Source organism: Armigeres subalbatus, chromosome 2, assembly GCF_024139115.2.
Source record: "Armigeres subalbatus isolate Guangzhou_Male chromosome 2, GZ_Asu_2, whole genome shotgun sequence".
Lineage (NCBI taxonomy): Eukaryota > Metazoa > Arthropoda > Insecta > Diptera > Culicidae > Armigeres > Armigeres subalbatus.
In genome coordinates, this window is record NC_085140.1 from 227,734,674 (window position 1) to 227,759,919 (window position 25,246).

The window sequence follows — 25,246 nt, forward strand, 5'->3', positions numbered from 1 at the left end:
TGGACCCTTCAAAATCGAGATGTGGAGAGGCGACTATGAGACGACGTATTTTTTTTTCTATTAGGGGCCATGGTCAACGAAGCGTATTTTCAACGCCAAGTGCATGCACGCCGATGCAGATCTGTTTAAATAACATAGCTCTGCATCGGCGCGGCTTCGCTGCGTTACCACTTTTTCCCTTTGTGCATATGCGTCTTTTTAACGCAGCGGGCACGCAGCGTTGGAAAAACGAGCCTAGGAGCATCGAGCCTAGATGGCAAATGCAGTCGCGTTTAAATGAAGTTGGAACACTTTTCGACTACAAATGAATGGAAATCGAGGGCGACAACTGACTTCATATAGTTATTGTTGGATGCAGGTAATTCCGGCTGATGAAAGCTCAAACGATAATTCTTTTAAAAACCTTCCAAAAATAGATATTGGTTATTATTTAAGCACGTCGCAAAACTGTTATTCAATTCATATGAAGATATTCAATGGAATGTCTTTACAAGCCGAAAAGACTAGTTTCCCGATTTAATATAATTCAGCCCATGTGCTTTAAATTCGAACAACATGTACACATTTTAATTATATTGTAGAATAAGAAAGAATAGTCGTCCTGTTAACCAGTTAAATTATACCACGATTTGCTCATTTCACGATCCCTTTGTATTGCCATTTTGCAAATTACACAAATTTAAAACTCTGACAAAGAAAATTTATCTGATTTTCCCACGACACCTCAAAATTCTCTTTGAAATCCCTGGAACTCATGCGTTTCCTATTTGTTGCTTCAATGTGCCTTTCGGATCTCTAAAATATTTCAAAATCATTATTCCGATAACCTTTAATTGTATAACAGGAACTGTCTCTTCCGGCGGGAATCTAATGAATGTTTTTTCAAAATTTCCAAAACTAAAAATTTGTTTGTTGGGAACTTTAATTAAAAATTAACGTTTCACTATTCAAGTTTCTTTCTTCAAAAGGCGATCTTCGTAACACAAGTTGTAGTATACTAATTAGCTCTTATAAATGTTAAGAAATCCATGGATTACTTGTACTAAACATGACGAAATTTTATTAAATTTATTCTACACCCTAAGATTTAAAAAAAGAGCACTGAGCATAACTTTTTTTAAATGTTCAAGAAATCTTAGAAATACAATAAAATACACCAGATCCAGCCTGGACCACCCATTCATACCAGAATCGCTATTTATGCTTTTTACACGCAAACAAATTTTTCGTCTAAGAAAAATCTATTATACCAGCTGATGCCATGGCCCCCCTAGCCCGTGACTCTAGTTACGCCTATGGGCTCTTTACTTTTGAGGTCGAAATACGTATCTGTCAAGATACAATTAAGTGATGGAATTCAATGGGATTGTACAAACTCGTCTTACGACAAGTGAAGACATTCCACTAAAAAGCTCAAAATAATTTTCTTAAGTGAAATGATAGCCTTTCGGTACAACTTTGTTGTACGAGAAAGGCCTCTGTTCTCGCAATATATGTGGACAAAGAATCAGAAGGAATAAATTTTGGCTGTTACGCCTTTTACAAATGTTGGTCTAAAAGTGCTTAATGAACACTAAGCTGCGAGGCGGCTCTGTCCCAGCGTGGGGATGTAATTCCAATAAGAAGAAGAAGATGGAGCTCTACATTACGCCAGGCATAGGTGTATCAACACTGTAGTCAACCAGATAGATAAGGGAAAAAAGTGATAAATTCATGAGTGCGTCGAAAATAAAACACTTACCCTATATAAACTTGAAGGATTTCTTTCAAAATTATTTAATTCATATCACTGCTGCTGATTATCGTTTATATTTTATTGTTTTTAAATGGTATAGCTTTAAATGATTAGGCATTCACAACTGAATTATGGATGAAAGACATGTCTGCCGATGTTTTGTATTCTGGAATAGTGCCCTAATGAGATGTTTTATCTCATCCGCCTTGTAATTCAATGTGAGTGGTCCTTTGCCTTCCGCCCACAGTTCAGTGATTTCGATTAAAGATGCATCAAGTATTGTAAGCAACTGCATAAGTTTTGTCCAATTCTTGACCACAATTGTAATATCCGTTGGATCCTAGAATATATAAGAATGTGACAACATTAACTAAACAACGGTGACGTCACACGTCGATTATCAGTTGGAAGAAAAAGTCCGTTGTGAGCAATGTTTACACAATATGTACTGTAACATGAGCTTCCGGTGAACTGAAAAGCAACGTACTCACTAGAATATAAATTTGTTGACAGTATCTTCCGCACGCAACGAATACGCTAGGTGAATAAATGAATGCTGTCATCAAAGGAAAAGCAAAGTCCAAAATCATGAAAAATTACAAGATGTCCGCCCGACAATGAAATTTAAAATAATTTTAAAAATTACGAAATGGAATTTGTTTTAAAATCATTCATTACGCTAGGTTAGAAATGCAATAAACATTCAAACTAGTATCTTTTCCGGGAAAAATCTTCAATATCATCCACAAGCAAATAAATGTATCCTTTATGTCGATATTTAAAATTCAAACCTCCTGCTTCGAACACTCCAAATAAGCTAAAAGTTGTTTCCACCTGAATTTTCAGGTACCGGAAATGTCACTTTTAAGTATAATTCTCCAAATGAGACAGACCGTGATATCTACACACATACTTCATTAGCAATGCGGTCGATCAAGTCAAGGTGGGTGAAGGTTGTTTGATTGTTGTCAGTTAAAAACTGAACTCGAGTTGCGAGCTCTAACAACATTTTTTGATGTAAGCTACGTCTAAGGGGAAGACATATCACGAAGATATGTAAGATTTCAAATGTTAATAGCGCTTTTTTCTTTTGATAGATTTTTAAGATTTATATATATAGGGTTGATAGACAAAGATGTCGCTTTGCGCTATCAATCAGAACACAATTGCAAGCGATCAAATAGAAATATTGCGGCAGTTCCATCAACACTTTCCTCACAAGACGAGTTGTTCGACCAGGCCGAATTCCCACCGTTAAATACAAATCAAACACCATCAACGCCTCCTACAGCAGCAGCAGAAGAACGACCGCAAAACGATGACGAGTGGACTGACATTGAAGACAATGCATCTAATTCATCGTCCGAATATAACGAAGTAACGAACAAACGCCGGCGATCAAAGTGAAGCAGAGAGATGGATGCAAAAAAAGCTTGTACGGATCAGTGTTTCCTCAACGCGGATCAGATGGAAATTGTTGAGAAGGTTAAACAAATTTTGGGAGATAAAAATGGGAAGGGTTGTAATACTAAGTAGTATTAGATGAATATCGGCTCTGTTAAGCTGAATACGGCGAGTGAGCCTTCAAAAAATGGAATAAAAAAAAAAGATTTATATATCAATCGACTCGAAAACATTAACCTTTTACAAATTAATGATTTGAGTGTATTACTTCTACGTGAAGTTAAACGATTTACAATTTACAATAAAAGCGGACGAGGCTAAGTACTCGGACGTCTTGAAGGCGATGAGGAGTGATGTCAAGCTCGGTGAACTCGGCGCCAAAGTACCTCGAATAAGACGTACCCGGATGGGCGAGATGATCCTCGAGCTAAAGCAGGGCGTCTCGCAAAAGGGCGCCGCCTACAAGAAGTTGGCGGAGGAAGTCCTAGGCGAGACGGTCAAGGTCAGGGCACTCACGACGGAGGTGAATCTAAGGGTTGAAGACCTGGACGAGATCACCGAAGTCGAAGAGCTCGTCACGGCACTGCGGCGACAGTGTGAAGTGGAGGCGTCCACCGCAGCCGCCCAAGCAACCAGAAGTTCAGATTTTACTTAAATTTACTCTTAACCGAACTAATTGGTTCACTATGGTTCACATCAAGTTCCAAGCATCCTTAACGGAACTTTAAAGTTCACTTAAAGTTCCGTTACATACAAAAAATTGCTTAAAATGAGAGCTGATTAAGCCAAAATAGCCCTTCTTATCCGAACTTCTGGTTGCTTGGGCGTTCGGCTACGGAAAGGTCCGGCAGGGACACCGGTAGCATTGGTTCGGCTATCTGCAGCGGACGCCTCCAAGGTAGGGAGTTAGGGAGCGTCAAGGTGGGGTGGTCGGTATGCCCTGTGGGCATATATGAGCAACCCGAAGTTTGCTTCAAGTGCCTGGAACCGGGGCACAAGCAATGGGACTGCAAAGGCCCTGACAGAAGCAAGCTCTGTCGACGCTGCGGATTGGAGGGACATAAGGCACAATGCTGCACGAACCCTCCCAACTGTTTGATCTGTTCCAGCAAAGCTGCGAACAGCAAGCATCCCATGGGGGGTTCGAAGTGCCCGGCGTTTAAGCGTGCTGCAAAATTACAGTGCAGGTAACGCAGCTAAACCTGAACCACTGCGATGCAGCCCAGCAACTGCTGTGTCAGACAGTTGCTGAATGGGGGACGGATATCGCCATCATAGCAGATCCTTACCGGGTACCCGCCAGGATCGGTAATTGGGTCACCGATGGGTCTAAAATGGCGGCGATATGGACAACAGGGAAATACCCAGTCCAAGAGTTGGTGTCTTCGACACACGAGGGCTTCGTCATTGCCAAAATCAACGGGGTCTTCTTCTGCAGCTGCTATGCGCCTCCTCGATGGTCGATCGAGCAGTTCGGTCGAATGCTAGATTGTTTGACGGCTAACTTGGTGGGGCGTAGGCCGGTAGTTCGAACTGGAGGGTAGATGATGGCTACACTCACAGCGACCACCTGGCGGTTCGCTACAGTATCGACTATACGACCAACATTCAGCGGACGGAAGAAGGGGCGAGGCCTAGCCCTCGTATGTGGAAGACATCATACTTCGACGACGAGGTGTTTAAGGAAGCGCTCCGCCGCGAGCACAATACTCTCGGTCTGAGCGGCGAGCAGCTGGTAACAGTACTCTCGCGTGCATGCGATGCCACCATGCCTAGGAATGGGAGGCCACCGGCTTACTGGTGGACTCAAGCAATTGCGAACCTGCGCCGCGCCTGCCTACGGGCAAGGAGGCGGATGCAGCGAGCACGCACAGCCTGGTGGCCGACGAGGGAAGAGCAACTGTGGGGATTGCACAGTCCCTTAGTGTAGGTAAGGCGCCAGGACCGGATGGTATTCCGAGCCTGGCCATCAAAGCGGCCATTGCTGAGGCTCCCGAGATGTTCAGATCTGTCATGCAGAGATGCCTGAACGAGGGAGTCTTCCCTGAAGCATGGAAAAGGCAGAGTTTGGTCCTACAGTCAAACCTCCATGAGTCGATGTTCTATGACTCGATATCGACTCAAGGAAGCAAATTATGCCATATTAAAAAATATTTTCTGGGTTACTGTGATGGTCCCTTCAAACGGCTTTCCAAAGATTTGCTATTCCTCATCTCGATATTTCCTTAAGTCGATGGTCCCTTCAATATCGACTCATGGAGGTTTGACTGTATTGCCAAAGGCGGGAAAACCACCGGGGGATCCGTCGACATATAGACCAATATGCCTGCTTGATACGGCGGGGAAGGTGCTCGAGAAGATCATCCTCAACAGGTTGTTGATACGCACGGAGGGTGCGGATGGTCTATCGAGTAACCAGTTTGGCTTCCGAAAGGGTAAGTCGACCGTAGACGCAATCTTGTCGGTTACCAAATCCGCGGAGATAGCTATCCAGCGTAAGAGGAGGGGAGTTCGCTATTGTGCAGTAGTGACTCTCGACGTAAGGAATGCTTTCAATAGTGCCAGTTGGGCAGCTATTGCAGATGCGCTCCTGCATCCTGGAATTCCCGAGTACCTGTACAAGATTCTCGGAAGCTACTTCCAGAATCGAGTACTGGTATACGACACGGAGGCGGGTCGGAAGTGCGTTGACATAACCTCAGGGGTTCCGCAAGGTTCCATACTGGGTCCGGTGTTATGGAACGTCATGTACGACGGTGTCTTGAGGTTGAAGTTCCCGGTGGGCGTGGTAATCGTCGGCTTCGCCCGAGTGTCCGGTGTGCGCAAGTTTAGAGGAAACGGCGGAACACGTGTTGTTTGTGTGCCTGCGTTTTCGCACAATGCGTGACCACATGCTTGCCACATGTGGTCTGGACACTACCCCGGACAACCTAGTCCGGAGGATGTGTAAAGATGAAGTTGGCTGGAACGCGTTTTATCGGCTATCGGAGCTGCCTCGGAGAGAACAAAGCAGAGAAAGGCACTGCTGCTGTAGCGTCGACCAACAGCTGAATTGATGGATGCCCCCATCAGGGGTAGTACACTAATTAATGATTTGAGTGAATTACTTTTACGTGAAGTTAAACGATTTACAATGATATGGAATTAGAATATAGAATTAGAGGCGAAAGTATAGAATTGATAGTTCCGTTAGGATACGGCAGACATGAAGAATGTTCTATCATGAACATGTACGTCTAAGTTTGGAAGATGATATTAGCATTTCCATATCATTTTAACCTTTTAGTTTTATTGAAACTTTTGATTATCACGTTAAACTGTTGAAAATTTACATGTAACACTGCTTCCCAGGTGGGCCCTGTCGCGTTCGGTTTCGCCCACAACCATATACTTTGTCTTCGATGCTTTCACCACAGTCCAACTTTTGTTGCTTCACGTTTCAGGCGGGTGTTCAATTATGCCATGACACCTTCCAGCGCAATGTTGAACAACAGGCACGAAAGTCCATCACCTTGTCACGCGATTCGAACGAACTGGAGTGTTCGCCCGCAATCTTCACACAGTCTTGCACACCATTCAGACTGGTAAGTTTCCAAGGGAAGCTGTTCTCGTCTATAATCTTTCATAACTCTACGCGGTCTATACTGTCGTATGCCGCCTTGAAATCAATGAACAGATAGTGCATTGGGACCTGGTATTCACGGCATTTTTGAAGGATTTACCGTACAATAAAGATCTGGTCCGTTGTCGATCGGCCGTCAACGAAGCCGGCAAATTCGTTACTGTTATCATTGCCGGGTCCATCTCATACGTCGGAAGATGATCTGGGATATCACTTTGTAGGCGGCATTAAGGATGGTGATCGCTCGAAAGTTCTCACACTCCAGCTTGTCGCCTTTCTTGTAGATGGAGCATATGACCACTTCCTTCCACTTCTCCGGTAGCTGTTCAGATTCCCAGATTTTGCCTATCAGTTTGTGCAGGCAAGTGGCCCACTTTTCCGGGACCATCTTGATGAGCTCAGCTCCCTTACCATCATTACCACTTGCTTTATTGGTCTTTAGTTTAACTTCTCTCAAGGTAGAGGCTGGTTGGCTTCCATCGTTCGCTGAACTGACGTAGTCATCTCCTCCGTTGCCTTGACTTTCACTGCCTGTACTCTCAGCGCCATTTAAATGTTCCTCGTAGTGCTACTTTCACCTTTCAATCACCACACGTTCGTCCGTCAAGATGCTCCCATCCTTATCTCGTTATGCGGTAAACTTCTGATAGAGCTTGCGTGGTTCTTGAGAGCAGCACAGCTGTTCTATCTCCTCGCACTCCGCTTCTTCCAGACAGCGTTTCTTCTCCTGAAAAAGGCGAGGCTGCTGTCTCCGCTTCCGTCTATAACGTTCCACGTTCTGCCGGCTTCCTTGCTGCAGCACGACCACCCGCGCTGCGTCCTTCTCCTCCAGAATCTGTCTGCACTCTTCGTCAAACCAATCGTTCCGTCGATTTCGACCCACATACCCGACGTTGTTCTCCACTGCGTCGTTAATGGCTGCTTTGACTGTATTCCAGCAAACCTCAAGAGGGGCCCCATCGAGCTCAGCCTCTTCCGGCAACGCTGCCTCGAGATGCTACGCATATGCAGTGGCGACATCAGGTTGCTTCAGTCAACACAAAATCGCATATGCTAGCGAATAAGTGTACATGGTGGAGGCGATATAGGCGCATTCCTTCATTTGATTGCGTGCAAAATGTGCGTATATGGCCTCCACTTTGTACACTTATTCCCTATGATATACGATCTTGTGTTTGCTGGGTAGGTCGTATTGCGGCGGCCGTCGTTGATGACGGATAGTGTTGAGCGCAGTTTAACCATAACCAGATAGTGGTTGATTTTTTATTCTGTCTGCAGTGGTGATCTCCAGGTATACCGATACGGAAGGCTGTGTTGGAAGTAGGTGCTGCGAATGGCCATATTCTTGGAGGTAGCGAGATCAATTAGTCGTAGATTGTTTTCGTTCGTCAGCCGGTGAGTGCTGAACTTTCCAATAGTCGGTCTAAACTCATCCTCTTGGCCAACATGAGCGTTCAAATCTCCTATGATGATTTTGACGTCGTGGCTTGGGCAGCTGTCGTACTTAGTTTCCAGCTGCGAGTAGAATGCTTCTAGTGCTTCCGGAGTGTGGGCTATGGACGTTTATTATGTTGAAATTGTTAACTGGATCGTGTGTGTTGGCGCAGCTCTGGTAAATGGTATGGTTACCTCTAAGCGTTCGCACCATTGATCCCTTCTAACAAACCTTCTGCAGCGCTACGATGCTGAATCTACGGTACTTAAGCACATCGGCGAGTATGCGTTCCGATGAAAACCCTTTTACATAAGTAATGATCCGTTTTATAGTCTGGAGAAGTGTATCCTACACACTTAAATCATTTCACAGATTTCGGTGAATTTTGCTTCAATTCACCGAAATCTCAACAGTAGAACTGTTCGGTAATTATTTCACCAAATTGTCTGCGATTTTTCCTTTGTTCAACTGTCAAAAACACCGAAAATCTGTAAAATTATTCACCGAACAGTTCTGCTGTTGAGATTTCGGTGAAATTTCACAGAAATCTGCGATTTATTTTAAGTGTGTACGCTGATTACACTCCAAAAATATTGGCAATTTTTTTAGATCCAATTGATTCTGAAATTGGTGGGACAAATTTACGCTAGTTTGATATTTTTTGACAAAGTTTACATGGTACAGTTGCGTAGAACAACCCAGCCCAACTAAAGCCCATCTAAAGATAGCCCCACGAGCGAAAGTTGACTGTAATCAAATAAAATATTATATACTATTCAAGCATGATGGTACTTCAAACCTTAATGCACCAGACTGTTTTACGTAGATTGCGTCGGGCGGTCGTGTCTTGTACATAACCCTTATAACTTTAAAGAATCTTATCCCATATCTTACCGTGGAAATTTTGTCATGATTCTACTTTTTATCTGGATGACAGCGCTCATTTTTTGGAAGATTCAAATATGACGTTCACTGCTTTACGAGATTTCTTCACAAAGCAACCCTTCCCCCCTCTGTTACGTTTTAATAAAACATAAAATAGTGGACGTCATAATTAAACCCCAAGAAAAATTAATTCAGTATTTCACGCACGACTTCTTCTTGTACTTTTCTGTTCTGTAATTTTTTGACATCTGCCTTAGGTTTGACATTCCGTTTTCCTGCTGTTCCATTCAGAAAACGTGTCACGGGATTCAATAATCCCCCATATATTTTCAAAGGGGCGGGAATTTCATTTTTCGCGCCCAAATCCCTTGAATCCCGCCCTTTTAAAAATGCATAGAGATGAGTGACGTTTAACGCTCGCACGTTAATGTGCAGTTCGGCATGTGTAAATACATTTTTTTTTCTGCTCATAACCTCAAAATTGATTGGGTCATCAAATGATTGCATAACAGTTAAAAAATATATGGAAATATACTCATTTTAGCCCAAGCTTTGCTGAGTTGCACCATCTACGAGTGTTTGTTTTCCTTTTATCGCCACTCACACATTCTCTATTGAGATTCTCACGTCCGAATGTGTAAGTGCCGATCGAGTGTATTACATACACTCTGGTGCCGATAAAAGGAAAACCAACACTCTTTAATGGTGCAACTCAGCAATACTTGGGTTAAAATGAGTATACTTCAATACCGTGGACCCCCGATAATTTGAACGGTTTCTCATTCAAATTAACGGGGTTCATTTTTAATTTGAACTTCTGGTTACTCTATTTGCATCAGAAAAACTGGTTTCTGGCCGCTCTCTTTGCTGGTTTGTTTTGATTCTGCGTTCCGTTTCACGATGTTTCATTTTTCTTCTCTCGATTCCACGTGCTAAATGACGTTTGAACCATTTTTAATTTGAACGATGTTCAAACCAACGGGGTTCAAATTAAAAGGTGTTCAGATTAAAAGCGGTCATATTACCGGGGGTCCACGGTATATGTTTTGACTCATTTGACATCATTGTATGATGACTCATAAATTTTGAGGTTTTGAGCAGAAGGAAAACAAACATATGTTTACACTATAGACACTATAGGTTCCATGGTCCAATGCACCGAGTTCATCATTGACGTTTGAGACGGGCGCTATTTACTAAGAATGAATACTTTTTCATTCATCGAGTTCATGCAAGTGTTCATTTTTAGTAAACAGCGCCCGTCTCAAACGTCATTGTGTTCATTCGGTGCATTGGACCATAGACGAGCTGAGGCGAAGGCGAGTGTAGCCAAACGAACTGTCAGTTAGTGTAGCCAAACGAGCATGACGTCACGATTGCAATCCAAGCAAATGGAAAAACACACTTAATCGAAATTACCCAACCGTTCCTGCGCTCGTCCTGAGACGAGACCTGCAAAGAGGAAAAAATGTAACTTCAGCTGCTGCCAGTCAACTGCTGTCACGAACTGTCAGGTGCAACCAGCAGCTTTTTGAGTGAAAGTATTGGTATCCCAAATAAAATATTCCACATCATTTTTGTTTTACCAAGACTTTTTTACTTTAGCGAGTATTCCAAACCTTCCGTTTAGCTTGTTAATAATCAGTAATAAACCTGTGTTTTGTTCCCGGTATAAAAATCCTTATGAAAATGAATTAACTATTTCGTTAATTGGATACACTTTTATTGTGCTCAGAAGGGTCCACCTGGGGCTTAGGTGAAACAGTCAAGTAAACAGTTGAAACTCGATGGTCAACTGTGATGAAAAGAAGAACAAGTGTCAAAACAAGAGAAAAGAAGCAGCGTCTTTGCAGGTCTCGTCTCAGCGCTCGTCTATGGAACCTATAGTGTCTATAGTTTACACCTGTTTACACTAAAGAAGCTGCACTCATAACAAAGAGATGAAGTGTCAAAATTGGAACAGCGCATTTGCTGTCAAATCGGTTGTTCCAATCGAGCACAAGGTTGTTAAAGGTAGGAGTATTGCGTCTCTTTGTTTTTAATCCAGGCTCGTTAGTTTACACATGCCGAATAGGCGGGATTTAAGGGATTTAGGAACGGTAAATGAAATTCCCACCCTTTGAAAATATATCAATTCAGTGCAAAACCGAATTATAGCCGCTAACGAAGTTGGATTTTTCTCACAATTCATACGTTAAACCTAACTTCGGAAGTGGTGCGCTGTTTTCATTTGGTGATCTGCTATACAGCGCACCACTTCCGAAATTAGGTTTAACGTATGGATTGTGAGAAAAATCCAATTTCGATAGCGGCTTTAATTCGGTTTTCTACTGAATTTATAATACATGGGGGATCAAATCCCGTGACACGTTTTCCGAACTGTAAGCAAGCTTTAATGGTGACCAGCGGAAGTTAAAAATCATTAGTGTACTTTTGAAACCTAGTTGCGGCTTGACATTTCGATTTGCCGCTCCCCTCATGATTCTCGTGTGAAAATATAAAATTTAAGTCAGATGTCAGAAAAGTACAGGGTCAGACACACATTAAGGGCGACCAGCAAAAGCTCAAAAATATATCCATCATCGTACCTTTTGACAGCTAGCCGCGGTTTGACATTTTGATTTCCCCCTTTTCATCCTGGAACGGAAGGAAAACGAAATGTCAAACAAGCCAAAGAAGTACATGGGCAGACACATTTTTTAACCCATATACGCCGCCAGTACCGTGCACGAAAAGTTGCAATGTATTGTCGTGTGAATAGTAAATATTTACCATTCAATAGATTTTACCTTGAAAAGCAATGGAGCCTTTTCTTTGATAACATTAATAACGTTGACTAAACCACTGCCTATTTCCGCAGTAATATCTTCCAAAATGAAAATCCTTTTAATGATTTCAACACAAAAAGCCGTAACGAGTCCTCCGATACTGCTTTTATAGATGTACTCTGGTAACACTGTTTGCCACACGCTCTTCAACAAATCGAGTTGTCGAATGCATTGCCTAACCGCTTTCTGTGGTTCGGGTCCAAGTTCCACGATGCCATTACTGAGTTCTGTAAAATGATAATTGATCGGTATGTAAAAATTAGTATAAAAATATGAGAAACATGAATCAAATAATTTAAAATTATGTAAATATAAAGAATGGTGATTGAGTCAGCTTTAAGCTTTAATAAATTTTCGAATAAGTTCAAGTTTTTGGGTTTTACAATGTATTACTTACAATTAGTTTACCGTAGTTTGCAAGGTAAGAATGTTTAAAAATGTATTTCATTTGTAATTACTTACTTTTCTATAGTACCTTTTAATTTCAAGTATAGCTTTTAGAATAATTATAGCTTTTAATTTGTAAACAATTGTAACGTGTTTTTCACCTGCACAGTATTTTTTCCAGGTATCTGGCACCCCCAATCCTACCCACTACGTTTGGCAATAGGAGTTTCCCATTGTTCTATTGAAATTGGGTTTCCCACTGACAATTTTATTTTGTAAACAAACCACTATTCCGAAGTGATTTTTTCCAAATAGACGTAATTATTTTTCATCATTTTTCAAGAAATTGTGCGAAAGTATGAATGCGAGGTGTATTTCAACAAGAATATTGATGTCTTTAATAAGTTTTCATATTTCAATCGGCACTAAGCGCTCTACTTCGCCAAAATATCATGATATTTAAAATATATTTTCAATGGCAGGTTTCAACGATTATGATTACGCCTTCGTATTAAATTAATCGATGATTTTGATGCTGGCATCAGAAACATGGCCGCTTCGCAGACCCCTGATTTTTTCATTGTTCATATTCGGTTGACGTTATATGACAGATTTACCCTATCCTATCACGAATTGTCACAGCCCTATTTAGCCTCTACTGTTGAACGCAGGGCCGTATTGCCAACACTCCGCCACCCATATTGCGCGAAGTATATACCGCTATACCACTATCAGGCTTTTGAACATCTAGAACAGCGATTAGAATTGCCGGCCGTTGAGTGACACCAGTTGACGATTGAACATCCACCTTTCGAACGCGTTTTTCCCAGGGTAATCTCGTACAATATTTCCTCTCGTCTAGCTATTCCTTTTGCTGTTCTGGACAATGAAAACCAAGTCTCCAACTTGCAATGGCCTGACTTCGTTGAACCACTTGATGTTACAACAGGCAAGTATTCTTGAATCCACCTTGTCCAAAATCGATCCAACATAGTTCGTGCAAGGTTGCAGTTGGACCGTAAGGGGTAATAGGAGCAAGAAATGGTTTAGTATCAATTCCTCCGTCTCCGAACTTTCCAGGGATAAGTAGGTCAGTTTCGTCGTCTGGATTTCTGCATACAGGCAAAGTACTGAGAGCCACTTTTACGGAACGAACAAGCCTTTCCTAGGCTCCTCCCCTTTGGGGGCATATGGTGGATTGAACCTCCACTGCGTATTGGCATTCGTAAACGTACCGGTTAATGAAGTGTTGATGTCAAGGATTTCTTTGCGAAGCTCACGACTTGCTCCTTGGAAGTTCGTTCCCTGATCTGAATAGATTTCTATCGCCGCTCCTATCCGCTCAATAAAACGGCGAATGGCCATCTTGAAGGTTCAGTGGGCTACAAGCAACTTGCAAATAGATCGTACAAACATTCAAGCACGTAAAGAGTGCCACGCATCGTTTTGCATTACTGCGCCAGATCTTTACAGTAACTGTTTAGCGATACACCTTGAATCGTTGAGGCAGCATCTTTTCCGGTTTCTTCGGGTTCACAACGATTCCTAAGGGCAAGTACCAAACCAGTTTCGTGATTGTTTGGGTTAGCTCTCTTTCCATTGCTATATGGGCATAAGGAGCATCCATAAATTACGTAACGCTTAGAGGGGGAGGGGGGGTTGAGTGAAGTGTGACAACATACAAAAAGTGTGACATAAGGGGGAGGGGGAGGGTGTTGAAAATGGTGGATTTTTGCGTTACGCAATTAATGGATATTCCCCTAGCCGTTTCGTTGGTACTGAACGATCTGCTGCTTCACCTTGACATACATTTTTTATTTATTACCAGACTAAGACTGGAGTGACCTGTGCAATACCACCTTGCCCGCTGTACACCTAGCCTTTCGTGTTCCCGTCGGATCGTCGTCGAGAACCATTTTCACCGAATTACTGTCCGACATTCTGGCTACGTACCCGACCCACCACAGTCTTCCAATTTTCGCGGTGTGAACGATGGATGGTTCTCCCTACAGCTGATGCAACTCGTGGTTTATTCGCCTCTTCTACGTACCGTCCGCCATCTGCACCTCATCATAAGATGGTACGCAGCACTTTCCTTTCGACAACTCCCAGTGCCCGTTGGTCCTCCACGAGCATCGTCCAGGTCTCGTGTCCGTAGAGAACCACCGGTCTAATAAGCATTTTATAGATAGTCCAGTTTGGTACGGCGGCGAACTCTATTCGATCGGAGCGTTTTGCGGAGTCCAAAGTACGTACGATTTCCTGCCATGATGCGTCTCCCAATTTCTCTGCTAGTATCGTTATCGGCGTAGGTTCATCGAAGAGCTGTAGCCCATCAAGTATCAAGTAAGTATCGTTATCGGAGGTCACCAGTGAGCCCAAGTACACGAATTCATCAACCACCTCGATTGCGTCACCACCAATACACGTGGTGGGTGGCTTACGTTGTCCTCTCTTGAGCCTCTTCCTATCATGTACTTCATCTTAGACGCTTAGCTTCGCTTTTCAGCCTGATGTAGACTGCCTCCATCCTCTCAAAGTTACGTGCCATAATATCAATGTCGTCGGCGAAACCAAATAACTGGACGAACTTCGTGAAAATCGTACCAATCGTGTGTTAGTCGGCATAAAATTTGGGAGAGTACCTTGTAGGTGGCGTTCGGCAATGTGATTGCGCAGTAGTTGCTACAATCCAGCTTATCGCCCTTTTTCTAGATGGGACACATTACACCTTCCATCCACTCCTGCGGCAGAACCTCATCCTTACTCTCAGATCCTCACCAAACCAAACCAGTGCCTCACCACCGTGTTTAAACAGCTCTTCTGGTAGTTGGTCAACAACTTGGCTTTATTGTTTTCAGCCGGCCTATCTCCTCCTGGATATTCGGAGCCTAGAGTCGCATGTCCTGCGTGGGTGCTCCTAGGTTCATTACCATACCGCCATTCAGGTGCTCTTCGTAGTGCTGCTGCTACCTTTGAATCACCTCATGCTCGTTTGTACTAAGGTTCCCGTTTATGTCCTTACACATATCGGTCTGTGGCTCGTGGCCTTTACATGAACGGTTTAACTTTTCCGTCTCTTTAAGGTATCGATCTTCCTGCTGGCGCTTTTTCCTCCGAAAAATCGAGTCTGTTCCGCGCCCGTTTGTATCGTGCCTCGTTGGCCCTCGTACGGTGTTGTAGCAATGTCGCCCACAGGGCACCGTGCCAAGTGCAGCGGTTGCGGTGCTTCCAATAGCGGAACGAATATCTCTCCAGCCATCTTCAAGAGACGATGCGCCTAGCTGCTCTTCCGTTGGGATAAGTCGTATACCATCTTGTAGCTGCCCAATGTTTGGTCGCGGCGGATGACTCCGATGCGTGGTGTTCACCGTCGAGAGTTTTGAGCGCAGACATATTGCAACGGAACGAGCTAGTGGTCGGACTCAATATTCACACTGCGGTAAGTGGAAACGTTCGTGATATCAGAGAACATTCTGCACATCCTTGCATTGATTGGCTGCTACCCAATCACGCGTAGGCGCATCTTTCCCAGCACTATGAGGCCGATTCCCAGCTCGTTGGTGGTGCCACAGCTTTGGTAGAAGGTAGCCGCTCGTTGCCCGCTTTTCCACACTTTCTGTCCTGTCCAGCAGATTTCCTGCAGCGCTACAACGTCGAAGTTGCGGGATGTAATTCAACGTAGATTATCTTGTCACAACATTAATTTTTTTCCAGGTTCGGACTACCAGGGGTGCTAGTCACGGACGGGGGTCCTCCGTTTAACATTCATCAATTTATATCATTCATGGGAAGACATGGCATAAAAGTTTTGAAAAGTCCACCTTACAGCCTGAGTGCAACGGGCAGGCGGAGAGAATGGTGAGAACAGCTAAAGATGTTTTTGATAATTTTTATTAAATCCTAGTCAATGGAGACCCTCGAAATAGAGTAGCGGTTCTCAACCTGGGGTACATGTACCTACCCCTGGGGATACTTTTGCTGCCCCAGGAGGTACCTCGGACGAGGATGAATAATGGCCGAATTCCAATCAAAACAGATTGATAAAGTCTTGATAATTGCGTAATATTTTATTTCAAAGTTTTGTCCCGTACATATTTTTTTCCTGTTCGGGTGTGCCACTGTGACCAGTTATTAGATCTATTGTAGCGCTACCCGTATCCTTAGTGTTCAGGCGCATGTCGAATTCCTCCATTACTATTGATAAGCAATGCATTATCGGTTTCGATACAGTTGTTGTTTTGTTTTCTCAAGAGCACCATGACAAGGTCCCACTATTTAGACCCTGCACAGAGAGCAATCCCATTGAAGGCGCACCCCTTGTCAATAGGAAATCAATCCTTTCTTGAGGAAACAGAACAGTAATACTGTTTTTAGCCTTGCATCGGAGCCCTAGCCATATCCTTGTCTTGCTCCTAGAATATCACCAGTAAAGCTACAAACCCGGGATTTAGCTCTGTCTACAATACCATTTCAAGCAAGAGAATTTGTTCAGTAATAAGAACTTCCGTGTGTTCCTCTCACTACCATTGTTCACCAGTTCAAGAAGAGTTAGTACGTATTTAAACCCTTAACTCGATTTTTCCAGAAGTTAGTTTAGCCTATGACCGGATAACGAGATTTTTTTCAACTAATTGCTTGAAAAGTTGTTTCCGCTGCATACAGTTTAGCCTCAAACAAGAGGAATTCGAGTCTTTCAACTGTCTGCAAGGTAACATTAATTATGTTTTATTTCTGGGACTGCTGTTGGTATTCATTCATTTATTTAGTCTACATCTAAACAGATAACACTGAATCAACAATTCCCAAGTAACCACTAAGCACTATATTCCGCCAAATCGGCCATATAGTGCTTATAAGTTTTTAAATAGCCATATAGTGGCCCTATATGGCGGTTTGGCGTAATATAGTGCTAATGGTTACTTGGGTTGGACGCCACAATACACGGTTCGAGGTCGCATCTCTCCATCCTCGAATACGTCCTCGGCTCGCCAAGTCGTTCGCACCTGGTCTGCCCATCTCGCTCGCTGCGCTCCCGTATCTGCCGGATCGGAAGCGAACACCATCTTTGCAGGGTTGCTGTCCGGCATTCTTGCAACATGCCCTGCCCATCGTACCCTTCCGGCTTCAGCTACCTTCTGGATACTGGTGAAACTGCTGTTGGTAGCGAGGACTAAATACGATGAATCCCTAATTACCACAACTTATTACCCTAGCTAGAAAAATGGATTAAGCTAGGGCTCTGTTTAGTTGATCATACACCGCAACATACTACGTCAAAGTGATCTACTGTGTTACGGGATGTCTTGTACATAATAAGCATAGCGATCTGTGAATCAACGCCTGTTGAATCCTGCCCTTTAAAACCAGCACAGTGTATGAACGGCTGTGCGACAAAAAAATCAAAAGGACAAAATGTTGAATGAAAAAATAAAAAAAAACCTTTTATGGAATCTACATATTAGAAACAAAATATTGAATAATAGGTATGTTAACAACATGCTTCTGAACTAAAATCTAGTGTCTGAAGGTACGGGAGCCGCCATTTAAGAGGCATAAAGGCTTTTTTTCGAAAAGTTCAGTTGCTTTCGTTGCAAGAGAATTGGAACCATCCTTCAACCCCGAGTAGCACATATGTTGTTAACAAGTTTCTATTACTCATAAACAATCAAATTCAGTCATATATGAATTCCTGCAACCAAATCGGTCTAAATTGGGCTGCTAGGGACGCTTCTTGGAAGCATCCATCCAAGCAACTCGAACCCTCCTTTCAAGAGACTCGGAAGCATCCTTCAAGAGGTTCGGAAGCCTTATTCAAGAGATTCGAAAGCTTCCTTCCAAGAAGCTCGTAAGACTTCTTCCAAGAGGCTCAGAAGCCTCCTTTTAAGTGGCTCAAAAGCCCCCTTTCAAGAGGCTCGGAAGCTTTCCGTCGAGTGGCTTGGAAACTTATTTTCAAAGAGGCGCGGAAGCCTACTTTCAAGAAGCTCAGAAGTCTCCTTTCAAGAGGCTCGGCAGCCTCCTACAAGAGTTTCGGAAGCCTCACTTTAGAAAGCTTGGATATTTTTTCAAGAGGCATAGAAGACTTCTTTCAGAGTCGTACTTTCAATATGCTCATAAGCCTTCCAAGAGGCTCGGAAGCTTCCCTTCATGAGGCACGAAATTCTTCTTCGGAAGCTTCCTTTTAAGTGGCTCGAAAGCCGCTTTCGAGAGGCTTTTGCCTCCCTTCAAGACGCTCGAAAGCTTCCTATCTCCTATTAAGTGACTCGAAAGCCGCCTTTCAAAAGGCCCTGAAGAGTCCCTTCAAGAGGCACGACATTCTTCCAAGAGCCTTGGAAGCGTATGCTTAGAAGCCTCCTTTTAAGTAACTCGTTTTCAAGAGGCATCCCTTCAATATGTTCGGAAGCCTAATTTTAAGAGGTCCGGAGCCTTCCTTCAAGAGGCTCGTAAGCCTTATCTCAAAAGGCTCGGAAGCTACCCTTAAAGAGGCTTGTAATTCTTCAAGAGGCTTCGAAGCACACATCAGTAAGCTCAGAAGCCTCTTTTTTAGTGGCTCTAAAGCCGCCTTTCAAGAGGCTCTGATGGCTCCCTATAATAGGCTTGGAAGCCTTCCTTCAAGATATATATATATATATATGTGTGTGTAGCAGTGGCGTAGCCAGAATACTTTCTATATGCTGTATTAAAGCAATAGCGTACTGATGAGTAATAAAACAAGACAAAATTTTCAAAACGACTTATCTGCTTTTGTAAACAAAGATTCAAACACTACTTGCGAAAGCTCTACAACATTGGCTCCATAAGAGACGCCCTGAAGAACGATACCACCAGTGAGACCACCATACTATGTTTCCTGAAGGACGCAAATCTATTCAACGATATTTAAGAAACTGTGCTACCTGAAAGAACGCTGTATTACTTTTGTATAAATTGTATTATATATAATAATTGTAATATATCCAGGAGGCGTATTGTGCCTCCCTTATGTATTTATAAGAGGTGAACCAGTCTCCGGCTGAAAACCTCTTAAATAAAGCTATAATAATAATAATAATAAGATTCAAACAACGATTAGGCGAATCTGATAGCTCTCCCACGCAAACCAACACCACCAATAGGTAGGTGAAGGTTTCCGCTACCTGTTGATGGTGTTGGATTGCGTGGGAGAGCTATCAGATTCGTCAAATCTTCGTTTGAATCTTTGTTTACAAAAGCAGATAAGTCGTTTTGAAAATTTTGTCTTGAAAACTAGATTTGATCTCTTATGCAACGTACACACCAGTCAAGCAGTTTGACGAACATTGACTCCGCCCCCAAGAAAACGCTTCGGTTGCTGCTTTGTTTGAACGTGTGTGAAGTTGTTCGAGCAATCATTTGGCAGTTGGCGGTTTGGTTGGAAAAAATTAAAACGGTTTGATTTTGGTTTGAGTTGTCGGGGGTGGAGTCAAGGTTCGCCGAACATGTGTGAGCATTTGTAGTGAAGTTGCACAAACCCTCATATATTTTTTGATGGTTGGTGCTCAAGTTGGCGCTTCGGTCGTTCGTGTGTGATATTGTTGGTCGAATAAATTGGTTGTTCGTGCCGATGTTGGTAAAACTTGATGGATGTTTGAATAAACGAGAGGTGGAGTCAATGTTGGTCAAACTGCTTGACCGTGTGTACGTTCCATTAGGCTACTTATCAACACATATTTTTTAATCAAAATAATTCAACTTTAGTGTTGCTAGTCTAAAAGTAAATGAAATATCTATCTCGAGTTAACGAGTTAATAAGCATTTTAAAATTGACGTCCTATATGCCTATGAAATAAAAAAGCATCACCATGGTGGCTGCAGCCACCATTTTGTTTTCGCGCTGCCGTCAAGGCCAATAGTACACGGAAGAAAAAAAGTATCAAGCGTTGAGTTTTTTTAAACTTATTTTTGAGTTATTTTTTCTCTTCTCTTTCATCCACTCTTTCTTCTGTTGTCAAAAACAAAAGAGCCAAACAATCAAACGACGCCAGTTCAATACGGGAAGCCAATTTTGAGTTTTATTACCTGAGGTCGAAATTGAGTGAATTAAACTTACATTTGGGTAAATTAATTTTCCGTTGGATACTTTTTTAACATGGGAGTAAAGGCAAACTACTTCGACCCTACTCACACAATTTTGGCTTCCCGTACGAATGTTCGAGGTTGGGTAAATTAAACTCACTATTGGGTAGTTTATTTCTTCCGTGTAGCGGACAAGGGGTCGTTCACTAATCACGCTAGCACATATGGGGGGAGGGGGGTCTATTATGTTCTTACTCTTCATATAAACAAAAAATCATTTGTATAGGAAAAATATTACAAGGGGAAGGGGGTCCGAAAAATTCAGAAAAATGTTTACGTAATTATTGAACGACCCCCAACTTACTGCATAACTGGTACCAACTAGTTTTTTGAGAAAAATATCCTACTTTCGAGAAAACCCACGTTATACAGTATTGACCCGATTTTGTCACTCCCCGATTTTGTCTACCCCCGATTTTATCACGTTTTCGACTCGATTTTATCACGTCCCGATTTTATCACGTTTTCGACCCGATTTTGTCACCCCAAACCACACCCCCCCCCCAATTGTCATTCTTTTTATTTTCGTAAATAATGCCACAAGCAGCATTGATTTTCATGAAATAACTTTCACCGCCTGTAGTTTATTACGAACGACTTCTGAGTACCTGGGAAATATTCTGTAAGCAATTTCGACAAGAAATAACGGGTACCGTTTACGCATTTGGCCTTTCCAAGGCAAAAAATGATTGATATTTGTGGAATGAATTAAAAAATTGGAAATTTTGTTTTTTTCCAATTTTGTCACATACCCTGTTTTATCACCCCAAAATTCACCAGGGGGGTGATAAAATCGGGATATGGCGGTACCCCGTTTGGCATAATGCCATATGGCATAATGCCGTTTGGCAGAATGGCCATTTGGCATAAGGGCCGTTTGGCATAATGACCATTTGGCATAATATGTATGCGGTGTCAAATTGAAGGCCATTGGGCATAAAGACCATTTGGCATAATTTGTATGCGGTGTCAAATTGAGGGCCGTTTGGCATAAAGGCCATTTGGAATAATTTATATACGGTTCCAAATGAATTGCCGTTTGCAACAATTCATATGCAATAAAGAAGGGTAAATTACAGAAATAGTGAATAAAAGGTTTGCTATCAAGGCTTTCAAGAAATGGTCAGTTCAAAAATTCCATTGAAATAAACAAAGAACTGCTCGCGTTTCAAAGAAGGGTGAATTATAGGAAATCAAAATGATAAAGTATTGAAGTGAATAATCTTCAGCGGGATATACAGTGAACCCTTCAAGAGACGATGTTCTATGACTCGATATCGAGTCATGGAAGCAAGTTATGCCATATTATAAAATATGTTATGGATTTCTGCGATGGTCCCTTGAAAAACCCTAGCAGCACATGTTTCACATAGATTGCTGCAATTCATATGTGACCAGATTTGGTCACAAACAAGTTGCTACAACCATTTTTGGCTGACTTTTGTTTGCTCGGGTAGCTTTTCAAGGATTATATATCCCACTTCTCGATATTTCCCTGAGCCGATGGTCCCTTTATTATCGACTCATGGAGGATTGACTGTATCAACAATTTTACGGTGTACCGTTTCGTGATGCACGTGTTTGCCTGTTATAAGGCAAAATGTGTTATTTTGCCTTCTATAACTGCTCGCATTTGCCCGGTATAAGGCCAAATGTGTTATTTTGCCTTCTTTGAATACTCGAGCAAAACGATTCACTGCAAAATAATTTTAACTGCGGAATGATACAAAACGCAGAATGGAATATTGCGCAATGGTAATGCTCGCAATATGGTACATCAATAAATGGATTACCGCGGAATGTTGTACCGCAAATTGTTGTATAATCTTTAGAGCTTTAAAGTCTACTTAGCATCATCGGAGTAATTCACCTCCGATGATGGTAAGTAGATTCCTGGGCAAATAATTTGGAACAGTATGTAAATTATGCCAAATGGATATTATGCCAAACGGCCCTCAATTTGACACCGCATACAAATTAAGCCAAATGGTCGTTATGCCAAACGGCCCTTATGCCAAATGGCCATTATGCCAAATGGCCTTCAATTTGACACCGCATACATATTATGCCAAATGGCCATTATGCCAAACGGCCCTTATGCCAAATGGCCATTATGCCAAACGGCGTTATGCCAAACGGCATTATGCCAAACGGGGTACCGCCGTCAGCGCCTGGGTGCTGGCAACGGTGGGTAAGAAACTGTTGCTAATTTATTAAAGGATTTAACAATTCATTGATAGCGTTATTTCTTCTGATAAATTTGTTGCGTGGTCGCGTTTAGACTCCTATTTTGACATTTTGCGGTTAACATAATACGGGAAGCACGGAAAACTATTGAATCATCATTAATATTGCAGTACAAATCTCTGTTCCTCCTGCAGACAGATATGACTTTGTAATTGAAACAAACAATAAACCAAAGTTTGCATCTAGCGATAGCCGGGCAACGCTCAGGATGGAGATCTTTCAAGTCGGCCCTTTGCACCACCGGAGGTGTACAGGACCCATAAGTAAGTTGCATCTAGCTTATCATGTCATGAAACAGAAACAGACGAAAATTGCTAAAAATTTAGGAGGATTATTAAAATGGCAAATGCAATCGTTTACGCATCGGGGAGTAAAAAAGTCAAAATTTGAATCACTCTAATGGATACCCTAAGGTTTTAATCAATATCAGGTTATTTAAATTGAATATAATTCGGATTTCTAGCAATTACATGATACTATTACTCGTTGACTACCAGTTTTGTTTTGAATCGTATTGAAAATAAGGCAATTTCAATCAAATAGGACGATTTTGTAATAGTTAATTTTTCACTACTCTCGGGAAGATAGCGGGGTAGATTGGACCAAGATTTTTTTATGTACAGGTTATCCGACTTCGTCAGTAGATGGGAATAACCAGCGCGGGGGGGAAACATACATTTTCAGTGCAAAACGTAAACAAACGAGCATAAATTTCATACAAAAATCCAAAATGGCTGAGTTGTGGATATTCACAAGTCGGATAACCTGTACATAAAAAAAATCTTGGATTGGACACCCCCATGGGCCAGTATGGACACCCTTATAAAATATGAAGAAAATTATCTTATTTGTGATTATATGCCATTGTAACCTATTTTATGGATCATCCAACATAAATATTACCCAATTGTTCATCTTCCTGTCATGATTTTGTATAAGACACCTAAAATTGTGTTTGGGATCATCAAGATCCGAAAATCTATTTCCCTCTTCTTAAGCGAGGTCGTTTTCTATATTAATTCCATGGTGAATAGAAGAAGATTGATTACGTAACGCAAAAATATGCCACTTTCAGCCGACCTCATACATGTATGTCGAACTTTTTGTATGAAGCATATAATTGTTTTTATATGGATCCTCACACTTATTGCAAAACCCCTTCCCAATCGTCTCTACTCTAAGCATTGCATAATCTATGCATACTCTTATTCACCCTACTGGCATCGCCAATCCTTCCAATGGGTTGTACCGATTGCCAACGAGATTGCCAAATCTATACAAAACACTTCCTTTTTTTTGTTGTACTTTCAGCGACTTTTATGGTATATACAGTCCCTTCCCGATTTTGGCAACACGACCGGATTTTAATGTTGCCAAAATGGGGATGTTGCCAAAAACGGGAAAAAAATTCATACAAAATTTCAATTTTTTTTTGTTTGCATGATTGAAGCTAAATACTTGGAATATGTACTACAAAGTATGTGGAGTGTGTTTAAATGATGCACGTGCATCATAATTGACATTTTTGCGATATTATTCATAACTCGGAGATTGTAGTTTAAACAAAATTGAAACAAACTTAAGAATGGTAAACAAACGATATTGTAACTAAAAAGCCAACTTCGTAATAAAAATTTAATAATAAATAATATTTGAAATTAACATTAGCGTCGGCCACGTCCTTACAAAAAATTATGGTGTTAAAAAAGCTTTCTATTATTGTAGTCCATTTAAGTGCTGAATTCAATCTAACATCTCATATAAATTTGAGTCCACCAAAAATGCTTGTTTTTATCATAATTCACTATATAAATCTTATAGCGATCCGACGGATGTACTAAAAATGTGCTACAAATTTCGAATTCTTATATAATGGATTTTGATGGAGGCAAACTTTCCTGTGGTCGGTGTGATTAAGAGTAAAGTTCTGTGCACAATTTTCGTCGACATTATGGAAAAAATGACCGCAAAATACTTTCCATTGTTATAGAAAATGGTAACGAAAATCTGCATTCTGCACATTGGTCAAGCGTATCTAATGTAGTGTTTGTATGCGTTAACTACACTCGACTCACTAAAACCAAATCCCTTTGCACTAGTCGGTCTCCTAGCACTCAACCCAGGAATATTTCAGGCGGCAATGATTGATCCATGAGCACAATGACCACCTTGCACTACGAGTGACAGTGTGGCCAAGTGGAAGCTGGATGACCATTTGCGACATGCCTCCTCTGACACTCGACAGCAGTCAACCTACGAACAAACTGGTGCTCGCTGCAGGTCATCGCACTCCAGTTCTCCATGCACTACTTTCATTATTATAATTTTGAACAGATGGAAGAATCCTACATCAGACTGAAGAGGGAAGCTAAGCAGTTCGGACTAGTCATTAACAAGTTGAAGTCGAAGTACGCTCAAGAGAAGACAAGGGCCATTCACCAGAAACTTGAATCATTGGCGACAAAATCAAGATGGTTGAAGAATTCGTGTACTTGGGCTCACTTGACCTCCGATACCAGCAGACAAATTCGAAGACGCAACGTGGCAGGAAATCGTACGTACTTTGGATTTTTTTTAAAATACTCCGATTGAACCGAGTTCGCCGCCGT

General features: G+C 42.0%; 1 protein-coding gene across 1 annotated transcript in view; it reads right to left on the reverse strand.

The window, feature by feature from the left end:
• Positions 1–1,790: 1,790 nt before the first annotated feature.
• Positions 1,791–25,246, reverse strand: part of LOC134211817 (centromere/kinetochore protein zw10) — a 71,154-nt gene continuing 47,698 nt past the window's right edge. Inside the window, exons 3-4 of the mRNA XM_062689093.1 lie at positions 11,871–12,136; positions 1,791–2,075 (exon numbers count right to left, since the gene is read on the reverse strand). Coding sequence (XP_062545077.1) covers positions 1,854–2,075; positions 11,871–12,136 — 488 coding nt within the window. The 3' untranslated portion in view covers positions 1,791–1,853. The remainder of the gene's footprint in view (positions 2,076–11,870; positions 12,137–25,246) is intronic.